At 35.2% G+C, this 19,732-nt stretch overlaps 1 protein-coding gene across 3 annotated transcripts in view; it reads left to right on the forward strand.

Annotated features, from left to right (window-relative positions):
- Window positions 1-19,732, forward strand: part of LOC113183310 (xin actin-binding repeat-containing protein 2) — a 75,323-nt gene that overhangs the window by 9,182 nt on the left and 46,409 nt on the right. For 2 of the 3 annotated variants that reach the window (XM_026389599.2, XM_026389597.2), the window contains exon 2: window positions 16,187-16,335. The exons of the other annotated variant lie outside the window; for it this stretch is intronic. In XM_026389599.2, the coding sequence (XP_026245384.2) occupies window positions 16,279-16,335 (57 nt within the window). In that variant the 5' untranslated portion in view covers window positions 16,187-16,278. The remainder of the gene's footprint in view (window positions 1-16,186; window positions 16,336-19,732) is intronic. 3 annotated transcript variants of the gene reach the window in all.

A 19,732-nucleotide genomic window follows, 5' to 3' on the forward strand; every position in this document is an offset into this window, starting at 1 on the left:
GTTTATGACACTTTCCTGGGGCCCTTCACTGCTGGCAAATGGGACCTAGGGCTTTATACTACATCTGCACTCCTTGGCAGGCTTCCAACTCAAGAGTGCATGGGGACACAATGAAAACCTATTGAGGTCTCACAAAACAAGAGGGACACTGCTTCTGATTGTATAGTCTTCCAAAGAAAAATGTGTGTGTGTGTGTGTGTGTGTGTGTGTGTGTGTACTTCTATGCATGTACTAGTGCTTATGTTTTCTGTGTGTATCAGAAAACTGGGCTGAGGAGGCAAGTGAACTTCTTTTGCACTGAAATGTGATGAGGTCAAGAATGTATTTGAAATTTTTTACCTTTAACACTTTTCTAATTGAATTCTGTAACTATGTAATAACAGGAGAATTTCTGGCAGAAATTAAACTTGGCAGAAAGCCTAAAGTTGACTGGTTCACTTTCCAAGCAAACATTTTTGCACAGTTCTAATTTTTACCTGCTCATGTGGTGTCCTGCTGATCATTTTGGGTGATGAGCTGGTTTTCATTGTGGGAAACTCACAGGTTCACAGTCAAGGCATTTATTTTTGCTGTCTCCTAGAAGCTCTAATTCCAACTTTCAAATAACTTCTCTGTGTTACTTAATAAATTCTGTTGCAGAATTTAAAATTTGTTTTCTACGCTTTACCAAAAAAAAAAAAAAAAAAGACTAGAAGAGAGAAGTTAAGAAAATATGTCAACGGGAACCATTAAAATATGGATTTTGGATTTTCCAATATTATTTGAAAACAAATTCATTCAATAAATATTTAATGTACACCCACTATGTATAAGTCATCATTTTGTTAAGTGTTAACTGCTCTTGAATCTGGCCACTTTAATCTAAAATATCAATTTGCTTCTTGGAAATTTAGGAATTTTAGTTCTAGGTAAATAATAAAAATGTAATAACCAGTTGTGCAAAAATATCAGGGAAGGCTCTCCCTATCCCTAGTAGGGCAACTATACACATGTAGTTCTTAGAAATGCTTTGTATTTCTCCCACCCTCAACTGAGGGCCTATAGGAGACTCTCTGGCCACTATGTATTGGCCAACCTCAGGTGTGTGTTGCCATCATGTAAAATGATGACCTTAGATACACCTTGTCTGGAACCATTGATTTATATATTCCCATGAAGGCTCCTTGATCTGGAGATAGAAACTCACGAATGCTGAGTCACTGGAAATTGGCCAATAATCTGCAGTTATAATTAAATGTCTAAACTTTTTAAAATAACTTCAAAAACAAAGATGCTTAACTTCAAAGGCTGATTTTCAGATTTCACCCTTTAGAAACAGGAATGGAATAAGCAACATAAACTTACAGGATTAGCTTTTGGATTTGAGGCAAAAGAAACAAATGCCAAGGCCACATTTTTAAAGATAAATAACTGTAAATACATTTAGGGATGGTGCTTACTAACCATCCAGTCCATGGATATCATAAGCAGGGAAGACTATTAAATTACTTCCACTCTTTGGACTGTTTCTAGTGCCAGATATCATTAGGAATCTGACATCATCTTTTTCCTTTGAAATTACATGCTGTACTTTTATGCAAAGGATATTTAGGTCATGTTAATGTGGCAAGGAGAGTCACCCAGACCTGATTTATTCAGTTTTGATACATTAAAATTATTACAGGTTTAATTTATAAACATCCTTGGTCTAAAACTTAAAAGTCTTGTTTGGAACATATATAATGCTATCCAGTGTCTCTTCTAATGATTGGGGACAGTAATCAGAAAGCTATCTTGACCATACAAACATTTAAATAAAATGCCAATTATTTTTTTTTTATTTTAGAATACAGTAGAGGAAACCTACAGTTTGGGTAAGAAAAATAGTGTCCCCCAAGGAGCTTAATATTTCTTCTTGCCATTAGTAGTTTCATCTTATCACCTGAAATTGAATGGTTAAAGATGGTATTGTTTTGAATGTGTTTAAGGCTTTACAATTTTTCAAAGTTTATCTCCACTTTGAAAGAATAAATTTACTTCCAAAAGAGGCAGTTGTTTACCAAGTAATGTGCATTATGTAAGGATCTACTTTTCTCCTTGATTAGCTTAGTTTTTCCAGATAGTGTTCCGTAAAGTATGTGGAATTCTTATGGTTTCCCTTCTTTGACTAAGCCTACTAGCTATTAAGTTCAAAAGTAAAGAAATATCAAAGTAAAAATGCAGTTTGGGGACTTAGGCAGAGAAAACATTTTAAGTAAAGAGTTACTTAAGATCATTAAAAGAATTTGTTCAAATTCAGGAACTGGTTTTCTCTAAGACAAAATTGGATTGATTTAAATACATTTATTATTCAAAGGAAAAGTGTGATCAGCAGAAGAAAAGCTGCTGCTGCTGCCTCTTTGTCTAAGTTGGTGAGAGAATCAGAGGACTGGGGCTTTCTTTTAATATCCTTTTGTCAGAATAAATTTCTGATGCTAACAGAGAGGTGAAAGTTTGGAAGAGAGTGAAGAACTGGGAAACTGAGAAACAAATCCAAATTCTGGTTGCTCCAGAATGCTTCCAGAGCAGAAATTATTTAAAGTAATATCAGTAAATAATTAGCTTTCCTACTTCTGCCTACACTCCAACAACTTAAAGATGGGCATGCCAGGAAGCTATTTTTCAAAGCTGCAAATTATTAAAGGTTCATCTCAATTACATAACTAATACTTATTTCTGATGTGTTAAATACTAACAGCATGCTTTAAACTTAACAAAGCAGTTCAGTACACATGAACTAGTTTTATATGAAACTTGACAAAGTCTATGAAAGACAAAAGCTGACCATTTTAGGAAAAGACAGAGCGAAGGTTCTATAAGCTAATATACATGGGTTATTTCCATCTGCCAATGGCTTGATCCTGTCTCACAATGAGATCACTTTTTGTGTATTCTGGAAGCCCTGGGGGCTTTAGGCATGTTGGTAAGCATTTTGTCCAGTCTTTCAGAAGCATGCACATTTGCTATTGGTCTTAAATTGACCTTGCCAGTGGTCTCTCCATCGCTGAGGGAGTGAGCATGTTTGCTTCCTCATGCTCAAGTCTTCATGGCCAAGGTTGGGAAACAGAAATAAGATGGAATTCTCCCTCCAGGGCAATGCCCCTTAGAAACTATGACATACAGAAAGGAGCATTTGGAGGTCTGAGAATCGCAGGGAAATTGGGGAAAAGCAGAAATGAAGCTCTGGGAAAGACGGAAGGAAGGAAGGAAGGAAGGAAGGAAGGAAGGAAGGAAGGAAGGAAGGAAGGAGAAAAAAAAGGAAAAAGAAAGCAAAGCAAAGCAATATTTTCAGAAACCAAGGGGGAGAAAAAGAAATTATACTAAAAAGGCAGCAATTCAACAAATTGTAGACTAATATAGATGGATATGAAATTTTGGGATTTCTAGAATTAGCGACTTTAGACAAAGAACATGATATAAATCAATTTAAATTAAAAACTGCAAATAGAAAGAACACAATTAAAAACTAGCCAAATGTATCACCTCTTTATTTAGGAGTATATTTTCTTTACAACATGAAGTTTGCAGCACATGGGTAACCAGTGCTCAAGATCATAAATGAGGGATGCAGATTCCTTCTTTTTCTCTTTGGTAAGTAATCAGGGGGACAGCAGAGACTTGGAGGAGTGCCCAGTCATCATTACCTGGACTGGTTCAGGAAAAGGTTTATTGTACCAAGACCCTGATCAAAGGCTCCAGAGGAAAAAAAAAGAACAATTTTTTTTTTGAGTGATAGTTTTATGTTTGAACCTAAAGTACACAAAGCAGGAGAAAATATGAAGAATCATTTGGAGGAAAAAAGAAAAGATCTGTCCACCCCTAAAGTGTGGTGTCATCAGGCAATTTCATACTTCACCCTTTCAGAGGACTCTCCTGTTGCTTGCTCTTGAAAAACTGGTGGTTCATTGTCAAGTGCCAAACCACCATTAAAACAACATTTTAAATATCAAATATGTTGGCTTAGTATTTTTTTTTCTCTTTTCTTTTTCTCAATACCACAGCCACATGGGTAGGACTAGGCTAACTTCCTTGCTCCCATCTCATTTAGAAATTATCTGTTGTTTCATACTGTGTTCTCCTTCTTCCAGACATTATGTTGGAAAGTTGGCTTAGGAAGAGACTCTTTAGAGGAGAGAAAGTTCTAAGTTCAGATGGATCAGAGTCAAGTCTTATCTTTGATGCTTACTAGTTTTGAGATTTGGAGAAATATCACAACTTTTCTTATTTTCTGATTCCCCATCCATGAAATTTTTCTCTGCATAAAAATAGATACAGTGCCCCATAACACCTAAAGAGGGGTTGGAAGTTGATGAAAGCATACATTTCTTGCTTTGTGCCACTTACTATGTACAGCTCTTTACTCTCATGAGATTTCCTACATTCTTCACAGGCAACAATTTATTTGTGTTAGAAATAATATTACTTATAATTTCTAATTATAAAGCATATTACTCAATTTTTAAGTAATTTTAAAATAATTTAGAATTTAAAATATTTAAAAATTAAAATAATTTTTATATGTTGGGGGAAACAGCAGAGGGAACTATTCACTGCCTGGGTTAAATGAGGAAAACTAGAGAAAAAAAATTAGCCACTGTTAGGCTACATGCCACATTTTAATTCCTTAGTGTGTGATGGGGCTTTATTCATTTAACCTGTTTTCATCCTTATGCAAATAAGTGTAACTTGAGGGGACAGAAGGGAGATGCAGTGTGTGCCACCAAGTTCCTCAAGATACCCCACATGCATACAGTCCCAGTTGCATTGCCTTCAGAGCAGCTGGCTCCCTTAGAAGAGCAGCCATCTAGGAACTAATTTGGGTGGGAAGTCAGAAATAAAATCATACAAACTGTTTTAATTCTGGTTTTAGAGATAAGGCCAGATCAATACTTCTTAGAATACCATATTTCTGGAGGATCTCTGATACTTTTTTTCCCTCCCCTTTTTAAGTGGAACATGACTGAATTATTATAATGGTGATTAAATTGTCCCTGGCTCTGAGCACGGTCACTAGCCAACAGTAAGTGGAAAGTAGATGTTCGCTGAATGTATCATTAAAGCCTTAAGAGAAGAGTGTATACCAGGGGCAGATTTACACCAGGGGAACTTGATGGAAGCGTGTTACCATTTCCCAAACTGTTGAGAAAACGAGATCACTAGCACATGAGAGCAGTAGCCCTGATCTTGCATTTTCCATCTCTTGCAGTAAAGTTCATTCCTTTCTCTGGTCACTTGGATCTATAACTTACCCTTTTAAAAGTTTGATCTCTATAATGACCAAAGCAATAGAGCTGAACAATTTACTTTGATTTCTAACTCTAAACTCAAGCTTATAAGAATAAAAAAAAGGACCACTTAGAGCTATAGAAGTTCACTGAATTGGTTTCCATTTGATGTATCACTAGATTTCACTGAAATCAATGTCTAGGAAGGATTTATATGCAGATATTTAGGAAGCAGAAAGGAGAATTCATGACTTTAATTAAAATGTTACTCGTAAATAGAAATGTTAGATTCTAGTGAAAATATAAGAGACTTGTGGAGCTAAATTAACTTGTATGCAGAAATACCTTCAGACTGTCACTTTCTTTTTTATATTTTTTATTAATGAACTATATTTATATAATATTGGGGCTCATTTTGACATAATTATACAAGCATGCAATATAATTTGCTCTACTTCAGTTCCCAGTACTCTCCCTTTCCCTCTCCCTGTTCATCTTCCTCTATTGTAACCATCTTCATTTTATTTATAGTATTTTAATTAGTGCGTTATAGATACTTTCTATTTGATTTTATCTTTTGATCATTACGTCTTCATCAGTAAAATGGGAATGTACCACCTCCCAGATATGGTAGTTATGAGAATAAATGGTATAATACATGTAAAATTATTAATGAATAATAGATACTCATTAACTGATAGCTATAATTATTATAGTGTGATATGTCTGATTATATAGGGAAATGGCCAAGAAGAGACTTATGCTATAAAAATATGCATCACCTACAGGCATTTAATGGTTCTAATTTATTTGACTATTTCAATGAAACTTAAATCTTTTTATTCAATTATTGATTTTTTTAAATTGGCCAATTCTCCAGCCTAAGCAATTAATAAAACCATTTAATAGCAGTCTGATTAAATTTCCAAGTATGTCCAAATTGGCAATATTTTTATACTAATTATAATCAAATTTCTGATTAAAATCTTTTCATTCATTACTGCACTATCACCAGAAGTACTTCCTGTGAGATGATAACAGATGACAAGTCTATACAACAAGAACTAATTACAATTCAGAATGGCAATTCTGTTAGATTAGAACCTAAATGGACACTTAACTTCAATCTTATTTATATAAATAGGTGGATATTTCTTCTTTCAGGCACAAAGAGTAACTTCAAAGATGTTTCATCATCCAGTAGTTACTGTACATGTGTCTGTGTGATTTGCAAGAGCTAGAACTAAAATATGCCTTAAGAAGAACCTAGTGTGTTGTGATTTCTGACTTGGGCAGCTACTGTATGTGTACAGTTTCCTATTTGCGACGGCAGCAATTTACCACAAACACAGAAGATTAAATCAACACAAATTTATACTACAGCTTGGGAGGGTCAAAGTCAAATCTGGGTTTTTACTACACCAAAATTAAGATGCTGTCTGGGCCGTGCTCTTTCCAGCTCTACAGAAGAATCTGTCACCTTGCCTTTTCTAGCTCCCAGAAGATTCCAGAATTATTTCTACCTTTAAGCCCAGCAGTATAGAATACGCCTTTCTCCTACTTCTGTCATCATTTTCCCATCCTCACTGTCTACTTGTCCTGCCTCTCTCTTTCATTTATGAGGACCCAGTGATTACAGTGAGCCCACCTGGAAAATCCATCTCAAAATGCTTAACTTCTTCATATCTTCAAAATCCGTTTTGCCATATAAGGTAACACTCATAGGTTCCAGGATTTAGGATATAATCATCTTTTGGGGAACTGATTTTCTGTTTACCACAATGCTGAATCTAGACAATGGAATATACAGAATCTCTTCTAGTATCTGGTAAACTGGAAGAGTACCTGCTAGGAAAGAGTAAAGAAGCAACAACTAATTCTTTTTACCATGAGAGATATGCTTTATTAATGAAGAAAGCATAGCACAGTAATCAGATGAATGAATGAATTTGGGGATAGTGACAGGTGGTACATGCACATGTGGTGACACAATACTTTGCAGGGAACAGGATCATGGGGAGGTCAGTTTAAGAAACAGACTCTGATCCTATGCTGGAGGATGCCACAAAATAGCTGTTGCACTATGATGGCATTCCCTTCCACCCCTTTTGTTCCTTTGTCCTTCCTCTCCATGTTTTTAAGGTTTGTGAATTATGCAAAGACTGTGCTGTGCATTTGCTCTTTCATTTTATTCTCCATCTATTTCTTGGTTTTATAATATTCGAATGAGGATAAGAATATATAAAACTCAAATTGATTACAAATTTGACTTGGCAGCAACACTTTGAATGTTTAAAAGGAATGAATCTACTTATTAGCTGAGGGATATGCAAATATTAAGAATTATAGAAAAAAAAATTATTCCTGCTAATGGCTCTGATCCTATGATATGTCTGTTGGTATGATAGCCTGCACACAAATCCAAACATAGGTCATATATTTAGGTATGATAAAATTTAATTCATCTCTCTCCCAATTTAATTCTAAATCAATTTTCTGAGTACTAAACCGTTGACTTCTTCATAACACATCCAGAATAAAATAGCAAGGCTGTTGCTGTGTCACTGAAAGTGGGCTTGCCTTCCTGAAAATGACATCTAGGCTTTCTTCAGTTTTGCAGGCTCCCATAGGGCTTGCCAGTGCTTTCTGCCTGTTTCTTAACTGGGACTAAATAAAGGTTTCTTGAATTGCTTTCAGAAAATTTGAAATAAGAAATAAATTATAGTTATTCTGCCAAACAGCTTATATTGCCATTAAAACTTAGAATTTCTTTTGAGTCATAATTATACACTGGATTAGCCATTTAGGAATTTAAATTTTTCATAGCATATATAATTTGAGTCAGTTCACAACAGAAAAAGGCATCTCTTTTTGTCTGAATTTCCCTTCATTTGTTAACTGTGGAGGGTGATTTGGGGGGTGGGGGCGTGGAGGGTGGTACTTGTGCTTCTTTAGAGGTAGCATAGAATGGTGGTTAAGCCATAGCACCTGGAGCCAGACTGCCTGACTTTCCTTCCTGGGCTGAAGCTCAGCAGTCACCTGAGTTGGGGCAGCATCTCTGTTTTCTTAATTTTAAAGTGAAGATGAAAAGTCAAAATAGTCTCTAACTCATAGGGTGATTGAGATCATTAAATGGATTAATGTCTGACACATAGAAAGAACTTCCTACACATTTGCTATGATTTTTCACTTATAAATCATTCTTTCAAGTCCATTATCCATATTTCCATAATGTTAGTATTTTTTCTGATCTGTCAGTGTCCATGGAAAATTAACATTTATGCCTATTTATTATAATTGTTTTATTCCAGTTTTCCTTTTCTCCTATTTTGTTTTTTTTTTAAAAAAAAACTTCTATTTTGAATTTTTATAGTAAGAAAACCTAGTTGAAATAGTTTTATCAACTACTCATATTCTATGATTATCTATATATGTTTAAATATTTTTGTAAGATTTTCATCAATTTCCCTCCCCTTTTCCTACATTTGCAATGTACTATCCATGAGCAACTCCATTTGCTCATATATCTCTTTATCTTTTCCTTAAAATCATTACCCAATTTTCCCTATCCAATTTCTTGGTAATGCTGCAATTTCATCCTTTCTGCATCTTTTGCTCTTACACATACATATTCACATAGCCAACTCCATGATTCAATGCAGATGTCTTATCTTTCTGGATGCTTTCCCTGACACCTGCCCCATTGACATCCCAGAGGGATTGTGTCCTCCCTGTAGACTCCCAACTCACCGGGTCTGAACCCAGAAATATATTGGTCTATAACGTCCTGTTTCTCTCCAGCTCAGCTAAAAACTCTGAAGGACAGTAAATATGTCTTATGGGTTTTTTTTTACAATGTTTGTTTAATTAGAAAGAATAAATATATTAAATAAATCATATTAATTACAAAATCTCCATCATTTATTTTCGAAAAGTTTATCTGGAAAAATGGAACTAGATGTTAGTCACCCACAAATTTTTTCTCTATTGCTAATGATCATTCTGTTTCTGTACTGCACTAATTAGCATGTAGTGGTCTACCATTGCTACATCTTCATAGTGGAATGGTATCTGTTTCCAGTAGAATTCCCTCCTATCTCATTTAATATTTTTTTATATATATAATTACTTGGCCTGGGGCTGGGGATGTGGCTCAAGTGGTAGCGCTCTCGCCTGGCATGCATGCGGCCCAGGTTCAATCCTCAGCACCACATACAAACAAAAGATGTTGTGTCCACTGAAAACTAAAAAATAGATATTAAAAAAAATACTTGACCTGAAAAGAATATTGCCATGATGACTTTTCTTCATTTATATTTTCCTGATAATTTTTTAACTTCCCAATTTTATTTGTTTCTTTTATATTTTCAGTATCAGTATGAGCCAGTAATTAATGGGTTTTTAAAGCAACACTTGGAGCCGGGGTCACATGAAGTAATAGTCTTGATACTGGAGCTTCTTTGGGTTTATTTTCTACATGAACAGAGAACAATTTGGGGAACTTTCCCCTGGAAAGTTGTAATTGTTTTAGTCAGCTTTTCCAATGCTGCAATCAAAAGACCTGACAAGAACAATTTTAGAAGAGGAAAAGTCTATTCGGTGCTCACATTTTCAGAGGTCTCAGTCCATAGACAGCCACGACCATTGCTCTGTGCCAGAGATGAGGTAGAATATCATGGTGGAAGAGTATGATGGAGGAAAGCAGCTCAGGGCATGATAATCAGGAAGCAGAGACAGTTTGCCTGGTACATTCTCCCAATATTTCCTTTTCAAATTCTGTGATTTAGGCCTTTTTTCTTGCCCATATCATATAGTATGGGAAGTTTGGCCTATGATCACTATGGTTAGCAAACACATTTGTTTTAGGATCGACCTTCATGTTGAAATATTATATTTTAAGAGCCTTTGTTTTCTTTTTGCCTGTTTTGCTATTACATGGCCTGTGTTTGACTTTTTGTGCCACAGTCTGGCTGGGCAAAAAATAACCAAGCAGCCAAGAGGCACTTGTAGGTTTAAACAGGAACTCCTTTATTGCCCAAACTCTACCAGCACTCCACTCGCACTCCCCAGGAACTCTCTCTGCTCTCCACAGGGGCTCCACCGGGGCTCCAACGGAACTCAATGGGAACTCCCTAGAGAACTCAAAAGTAGCAGGCGCTCCAGGCAGCAGGAGCCACCCTATTGCCGGACAGCAGGGGTCTATATACAACTAAATACACAGCCTGTTTTAATCCAGCGTTATCCAGTCACAGTAATTATACACAGCTTAACTTAATTACCATCATCTTAATGGCTTGCTGGCATCACCTCTCAACCATTCCTTTTGGCAAAATAATAGGCGCCATCCCGACTAGGCTGTGGCTCTCAACATTTTTGCTGCCTTCTCTTAAGGAGGTCTATTTGGATTCATATAAACTCTTTGCTTCACAGAATTCAAATTTAAGTAACCAATACCAGGTTCTCTAATTACCTTTAGTGTTCAGTGTTGTAAAGGAAGTGTCTAGGAATGTCTGGATTTTGTTTCCTCATCACAGTACTCTTCATTTGCTAGATAATGGTAGAATTTTTATTATTTTGAACTTGAAATATTCACCAGGACTTGCCATTGAATATTTAAGTTTATTTACTTACATTATTTAACTTTATTTCTGGATTATGATAAATAATTTCAATCTATAAAGAATCATTTTCAACAATATAATTCTTTTGTCATAATCATATTTGTTCTGTCCACTTCCTCTCACATTGAAATGCTTGTAGCCTGGACTTTGTTCTGTTCTCTACCTTCCATATGCATTTTAATTCTTGTAAATATCTTACTGTCCCTAGTTCTTTTCTCATCTCCACAGCTCTCGTCCTCTGATTACACCTCAGCTAGTTCTCTTCTATAAATAAGAGACAGTTAACATCAACTTCCTCAGACATTGCAAGTCGTCTCCTAATAAAATAAAAAGCTCAAAGTACTTTCTACTTCATTTTTTAGACTTTTGCATAGTCAACATTCATAAGGAAACCGGGAAAGAAATGAGGTTATTCACACAAATTTAAACATTATTTGAGCAAGCCAGTTTTAAACCACCTAGTATTGAATATTTATCTTTCAACCAATAACATCCATTGTGTTGTTATATAGTCATTCTTTTCATATAACTTTATCCATATATATAGTTTGGAAATGTGCCTCCCACAGTCTAAAAGCAATAAGAAATATTTGAATTTAGAAAATGTGCTGAGATGAAAACTAACTTAAAAGTTACAGAGTGACAAACCACTTGGCCTCATGAACCTTGCCATATTAGGTATCTTCTGCTTGGACATTTTTATGCCTCTGACAGTATTTGGGGGGCAATACACTGACCTTACCTCCATGTATCAAGCTATTGACTTTGATTTCCAAATTGTGATTCCAAAAATTTTAAAATCATATTTATAATTGATTTCATATTTTTAGATAGTTGTTGGATGTGATATACAAATAGGCTTGTTATTGCTTAATATGGTATGAGCATGTCATTTTTATAAACTACTGAATTCCGAATCTCCTGAACAGCTAGATTAGGATGGTTATTAATAGATACATGACTGTCCCTTTTAAAAGGTCTCCTAATATGCATCATTGCATACTCCTAAATTTTCTTTCTTTGGTAATAGAACTTGTAAAAGCTGGAGAAAATCTCAGGGTGCATTGATTACATTGATTATTCCTCATTGTTTTCTGTCTTTAATGTATAAGAGCTATTTATCACTTCCAAGGAAACCCATAAAAGTGACCACACAATCTCTTCTGTGGCAGATTGAAGATATGTGAACAATTGGTTAAGAAAGAAGGAGTATTTTGCTTATAAACATTGTACCACTGTATTTTTTAAAGATGCTTTAAACATGAACTCTCGATAAAAAATAGAATACAGGAAGGCATAACAAATTTCTGTAATATTGGTCAAATGTATTGTTTGATTTAGTTTGTTTTCAAAAACTGTAGAAGAAAATCATATATTTGGGACTTTAGAAAACACAACTCTAGTCCTACAGTGTCCTGCAGTGTCTTGTGATTTCAGAAAATAATATAGACATAAGTGGGATTTATCTGTTATATAATTTTTATACTACAAATATTACAATGTAAGTTTTTCCCTAAGAATCTCAGAAGCCTTATAGAAGACATTGCTATATTCCTTATCTAATAGTAGTCATGATAACAGATTGTACTTTTATTATGTAAATATGTATACACCTTATTCAGTACTTCTTTCAAAGTACTTCTCTTTATGCTATTTCTCCTTTATTGGATTTATTTTATTACACAAAGAATTAATATGTTTTGGGGATTGGCAATTATGTTTACATAAGCAAACAAATAAAAGCTTTCTTTATTTAGTGTGTGATTAATTCCAAACACAGCTATGCCATTAACTCTGGAGATTCAGGAAGATTCACTACATTTCTTGGATTTTTGTTTACTCATCTTCACAATGAATTACCTGTAAACCCCAGGGACAGAAACCTTCTAACAAAATCATTTTGTGATATTAATATTTATAATGCTTTCTAATAGAAACAGACATCTGAAATTTTACTTTTCCCTTTCTCTTTTTCATAGAGCACTTTAGCCTTTCAGTCTGTTCCTTCCCTGTCCTATCTGCATACTGATCAGCTTCCTCATTGCCTATTTTTCCAGGAATACAATATGACAACAAGCATCTTTATTTGTTCATCTGTCTCCTTTCTCCTTAAAAAATATTCAGAACTCATTTTATACTGCTCTCCAAATTCAATTGCATAAAGTCTTTTGAAATAAGGTATTATGAGTTCAGATGCTTCCTGCCACTCTTTTCTTCCCCACACATCCCTAAGGAAAAGGATGTCTGGATGTCTTGCCAACCCTGGAAATTTATATCAGGTGTTATCAGCACCAAGTTAGGAGTGTATGGGTGCAATGCATTATCATATACTAAGCAAGAAGCATCACCTTGTTTTCCCAATAAAATATTGACAGACATTGACTGAGGAGACTCAGAAAACAACATGGAATACAGCCAATTGACTCACAGTGATTTTTCTACTACACCCCCGAACCTGAGTATGTTGTTACTGATGTGGGAAAGAGTGAGAGAGAGAGAGAATGAAGTGTCTATTTCATGATCTGCATGAAAAGGTATTGAACAATGGAATCTAAATCTCTTAATACTCATGCCACCAATTTCTTGGGAATATTTCAGTAGGTTGAAATGTGATAAGAATTGAATAGTTGGGGTTGGGGATGTGGCTCAAGCAGTAGCTCGCTCACCTGGCATGCGCCAGATCCTGGGTTCGATCCTCAGCACCACATAAAAATAAAATAAAGATGTTGTGTCCACCAAAAACTAAAAAATAAATATTAAAAATTCTCTCTCTCTTTAAAAAAAAGAATTGAACACTTGAAAATTAAGTACTATCTATAAATTTTACCAAAAACAAATAGGTTGAGTTTCTATTAATAATAAAAGAATGACAACATATGTAAATAGTATACAAAGTGATGTATATTTAATGTGAAAAAAATTTCATAGTGTTCATTCTCAATGAAGTAAAAATAGTACAGTACATTCATAAACTGAATGCATCTGTGAAGACAAATAATCCACATGGGGATAATCATGATACTTTTTCCTTTAGTATATAAAAGACTTTCAGCAATTGGTAGGAATTGCTTTTTGATCAGAATTGACTGGAGGAATGGACTTGTATTTGAATATGAGGATTTAGGTAACAGGTGAATTTCAAAGACAGCTGACAATTTTATGAACATATCAGTTTTATATGAACAATATTGATATAATAGAACTTGTTATTCCTTTATATTTTGTATTTTGATAGCATGTTAAATATATTTCTACAATTTTAATTAAAATATGAAAATGTTTATTTAACTAAGAAGTCTCTAGAGAACACCAAATACTCAGGGAGTCAAACCTCAAATTATGTTTTTATTTTTTCTGAGCCATAGGAGCTATTTTAACCACCACTGTCTACCTAAACCTTGAAGACACCAATTAAAAGGATTACAAATTCAACAAGTGCATGGAGTACTGCATTCATGGCATGTGTTAAGGGCGTCAGAGTGGCAGGCCACTCCCCTCATGTTGGGCCTCTGAGCAGCAGGCCACTTACCCCATAGGCATAGCCCTGGGCATGAGGCCATGTGGAGCAGTCCCTGCACTTGCTCCACAGCCCACTCCTTAATTGGCCCTGCAAGGACAATTAGCAGAAATTGCATTGGTGGCTTCCTGTAATCTGCTTAGCTACTGCCTGAGAATATATACATGGTTACTACACAATAAAATCAGACCTGCTTCCTGCTTGGTCTCTGGAGGTCTTGATTAGCAACTCCACAGCCACACTCTCCTCTACCCTGTTCTGTGGACCTTACTCACTGGACAAGAGTGAGCCCATGCAGATGCATCAATGTGGAAGCCAAAGGCTAAGGAGAAACAGGGAAAGGAAAGATTGGCTTCGCTGTTATCTGAGGTTGTTTGGACCTTGGTTCATCATGACATCAAACCAACAGAAATAATGAAGTACATCAAAAAGCCCCTCCTGTTGAGTCCCAGAAGCTTCCAGCCCTCAGAGTAAAAGGAAGGGCTGCATAAATGAGAGATGAATATACATAAACACAGAACATGCACCCATATGTGTATATATGTACATACATACCATATACAGGCACATATATGCATATACACATTTATATACCTCATTCAGTTCACTAGTCTCAAAAAGAGCCCTTGAAATGGTTTTGAAATCAAAAGCACCTACGAGTAAATAATAAACCATCAAGCAGGGTATCAGCATACCCAAGAGCACTAGATCCAATAAGATCAGCTCTGGCACATATGCCAAATATGAGGGTCTTCATGTGCCTTTCACTTAAGGAAATATTTAGGTATATGTTTCCTTATGCCTAAAAGGATTTGGTTAGATTCAGTTCGACCAGCTGATCTCTAGATCTTTCTGTTTCTCTCACCTGTCATTCTGTGGTCCTGCCATCAGTCTTGTGCTGTTTCCAGTGATTGCTACTGCCCTGCATTAAATATCAGACTCTGAAATGGGTGACAGACAAAGCTGTTTCTAATGATACTATTACTTTTTTCTTATGTAACACACTTCTCTATGAATAAAAAAAAAAACTCTACAGTCTATAATTCTCACAGCACGTGCATATTTTAGCTAGATGTATCTCCTTGAGGGTTGAGGGGTGAGGACAGAAGCAAAGAGCAATTTTTAGACTTGCTAAAGATTTAGTCTAAACATCTTCAAGTCTGCCACTTATGAATAATGTGATCCTAGGAAAGTTTTTTAACTGCTATAAAATTCTATTTTCTCATATATAAATTTTAGAAAATAATAGCACTTACCTCACTAGGTCATTAGAGGAGTAAACGAGATAATGCTCTTATAGCATTTAGCATAAATACAACACAGTGCTGGAGAAACATCAATTATTAAATACACACACACACACACACTTATCTTCAAAATAAATAAAGGAGAAGGAGGAAGGGGTAGTATTTCTTTATGCTTATAAAAGCATATACTACTATTCAGGCATTTTGTAGCATTGCTTGAAACTTGAAGAGGTTGACCATGAAATATTAAAAATATTGTGACATTGCAATGTGTTTTGTGAAGCCAAGTATTTTTTTTTTAAAGAGAGAGTGAGAGAGGAGAGAGAGAGAGAGACTTTTTCAATACCTATCTTTTAGTTCTCGGCGGACACAACATCTTTGTTGGTATGTGGTGCTGAGGATCGAACCCGGGCCGCATGCATGCCAGGCGAGCGCGCTACCGCTTGAGCCACATCACCAGCCCAAGCCAAGTATTTTAAATGCCTTCACTGTATGTAAGGTAATGCTATGTTCTTTTCAAGCCTGACACATAACTAAGGATTCTACATTTGTTTTCAGTGACTGTTGGCCCTACTAAGCCTGCAGAAGACCGTGCTGAGGGGAGTGAGGGTGTTTCGGATCTGCAGGAGGTGGTCTCCCTAAAGAAGAGGATGGCGAAGTACCAGGCAGCTGTTTCCAGGGGTGACTGCCGCAGCTTCTCAGCTAATGTAAGCTGCTTTTCTTGATTCTGTATTAGAAAATGTGCTTGCCATTGGTCCAAACCCTCTTCTTACATTTGCGAAGCAAGAATACCATTAGGCAGTGGAATAAAGTCCAAAGAAGACAAATACACTGCAAATCAAATTCAGATCATCTGAATTAAAGCTTCAGTTCTGCTATATATTGGTTGCATGAACTTGAACTACTATTTTAACCCCTTTTTGAGCTTCAGTTTCCTTAACTGGAAAATGGGAATAATCATCTACCACATAGGGTCTTAGTGAGAAATCAAGGAGATAATTTATGTGTAAGCCAGAAGGCACTGTATAAATGTGTTATTATTGTCATCATTATCACTTAACCTATAGCTATTCTCCTCAGGAAGGTTGGGAATTAATTTCAAATTTTAATAATGTGGGTTTGCATGCTGCCCTCCTTGGTCTCATATATGGTTCATTTAAATTCTCTGGCTGTATAATTTCTTTTGCTTTTCTCTGTATGCACTAAATCCATTAGGAGAGGCTTAATCAACATAGAAATGAGAGAGATTAGCAATGTAGGCACTCTGCTAAACCAATTATGATTATAGGAAACTGCAGGATTCAGTAAGACCACCAATTTTTAGAGCCAACACATAATAAAGCCATGGTCAAAAGAATTTGTTAGATTCTGAATTCTTTACTCTTCAGCTTAATGGAATATAAGAATGTTCTTTTATAATTATAATCTCCAAATTAGCCAAGTTGTGTGTGTGTGTGTGTGTGTGTGTGTGTGCGTGTGAGAGAGAGAGAGAGAGAGAGAGAGAGAGAGAGAGAGAGATTAATCCCAAAAGTAGTATTTTAAAATAGCTACTCTTAAAATTCTTTACAAATTATTTAGATACAAGGCTGACTGTGCCAAGCTCATTAACAATATTGCAATTCTAGATGACATTTAAGTTTTTACATAGTCATTAAAATACATTTTAGACACAGCATATATTTGGAATGAATGTTCAGAAATGACATAAGTAACTAGTTGGATTCCAAAACAAATAGTAGCATTACAATGCTTCCTACCAGTCTTCTTAGAGGGCGCCCCCTGCTGGATATTCAGAACTTCCATGCAAATAGTCTAAATTGGAGAAATGATTCTTGGGGAAACAGTGGATCTTGGAAGCACCTGGTTAAAGGCTGATAATTTAGTAATCAACCTTTTATTTATGAAGACTTTAATACTTCCAGGTACTCAGATAAAATAAATTGGTATCATGCATTATTTGTATTTTTTCTGGTGCTAAAAAGAGAATGTTAAAAAGGGGCGCATAGGGGGCTGGGGTTGTGCCTCAATGGTAGAGCGCTTGCCTAGCATGTGTGAGGCACTGAGTTTGAATCTCAGCACCATATATAAATAAATGACTTCCGTTGACAAGTAAATATATATATATATATATATATATATATTTTTTTTTTTTTTAAATGGGGGACACATAGGTAAATTGGTCTATTATTAATACAACAATAAAAAAAATTTAGCAACAATCTGAAAGTTGTCTATGCATAAGAAATTCAATATTCATCTTCTCTGTATATTTTACATGCCAAAATACTGGCTGATTTTTTTTTTTAGGAGATTATGCAGTTAGGTAGTAAGGAAGCCAAGGTCAGTTTGTTATTTCTTGAATCTGGTGCTTTTAATTAAATTCAACTTTCTCCTTCTGTTATTATATATATTTTTTTTTCTTTGCCCCCCATATATATATTTTTTCTTTGCCCCCCAAATACCCTATTATCAAATATTGTGATGAGAAGAGTACATACTTAGCCTTAAAGGAAACCTGATAAATATGTAAAGAAAAGCAAAATAGCTGCCTTGTTTACTCAGTTACATTATATGCTTGCTCAATCCCTTATACATATCCCCCCCACCAAAAAAAAAAAAAAAGGAAAGGAAAGGAAAAATCATGAAAACTGCCCATGACTAATGTCTACACAATACTCAAATATTTTAAGTGTAAAATCTGGAAGTCATAGATTCAGACCCAGACTGAATCCTATGCATTTCACTCATGCTTAGATAGCTAGCAATGATCAGTTTCCCTTTGTCTTACACTAAGTAAAATGGCATTTTCTGAGACTTAAATGAAAGTCATGTGTGGTCTGCAGAAACACCTAGAAAAGAATGGGGAAGTAATGTTTGTTGAGAAATGGATTAAAATGCCAGATTCTATGCTGTGTGATTTTATTTCTCTTTTCTATTTTAACACACAAAACAAATCTGTGAGAAATATATTGCTATGTCCAGTTTTTTTTAAAAGGTTCAGGAATTTTAATCCCAAGTTTTGTCAGGAGTAGGGTTAGACTCACTGTCCAACTCCCCAAATTATGTCATTTTTATCAGATTCTATAACCTATGGACCGTTCTTTGTAAACAAATTTGATAGCTATCTAGTATATTTCTCTGGGTTTGAGTGTCACATTTAAATTAACTTCTTATTATTGACATAGCTATTAGATTCCATATGTGAACTCCAAGCCAAAGAATAAGAAACATGGAAAAATTGTAAACCTAAACAATTTCAACACAGAGCAGTCTTTGTTATGTGGTCATTAATAATAACATGGGTTAGAGAGGATATTTAGAACATGGTGCTAAACAAGGCAAAGTTACAGGAGTGATCCTCAGTTGAGCAAGGAAGTGCCACTCCATGTACAGCCACAGAGACCTTCAAATATCTCATATGTGTGAACCTTCCTCCATAAACTATGATCAAGGAAACCTTAGCAGCATACTATCCACATCTCAGAGGCTTCATCTCACTTGGGTGAATGAGAAGCTGCAGTTGTGTCATATGAGTTCCTGGGCCAACAGGGGTAGGGAGAATACTTCTAATAAAAAATCATCAGCTAATTGTACTTTTGCATGGTCTAAGTCCAATGCACAATGCTGAAAGGAAAGAAATTAGTGCATATAGATCTTTATTTTATTTGGCAGATAGGAGGCAACCTATCTGGTTAGGAACTGAAATTTTTTTAATGCATTTAGTGGGAGAATATCCATTCATTCACATAAACACTAAAGTCAGACTAATTTACACATGATTTGTACGCTGTTTATAGTTACTTGAAACAGTAATGTCCTTCTTGATAATAATTACCTGAATTTCTATAATTTAATACTAATATATTACTTGTATATGATCTATGCAGAAAAGCCATGTATGTAAATTAAATAGCAGGTGGGGGGTCAAAGAAATATTGTGACCTTGACTCACTTTTCTATTTCTTTAAAATTTCAAAAGAGATGACATACCTTCTCACTTCTTTTGTGTGTATCAAACAGCAGTAATTGATTAGAACTAACATTTAAAAATTTGTCACAGAATTTGACAGCATAAATATCTAGTACATAGAAATGTAAAATCAT

This window comes from Urocitellus parryii, chromosome 1, assembly GCF_045843805.1.
Source record: "Urocitellus parryii isolate mUroPar1 chromosome 1, mUroPar1.hap1, whole genome shotgun sequence".
Classification (NCBI taxonomy): domain Eukaryota; kingdom Metazoa; phylum Chordata; class Mammalia; order Rodentia; family Sciuridae; genus Urocitellus; species Urocitellus parryii.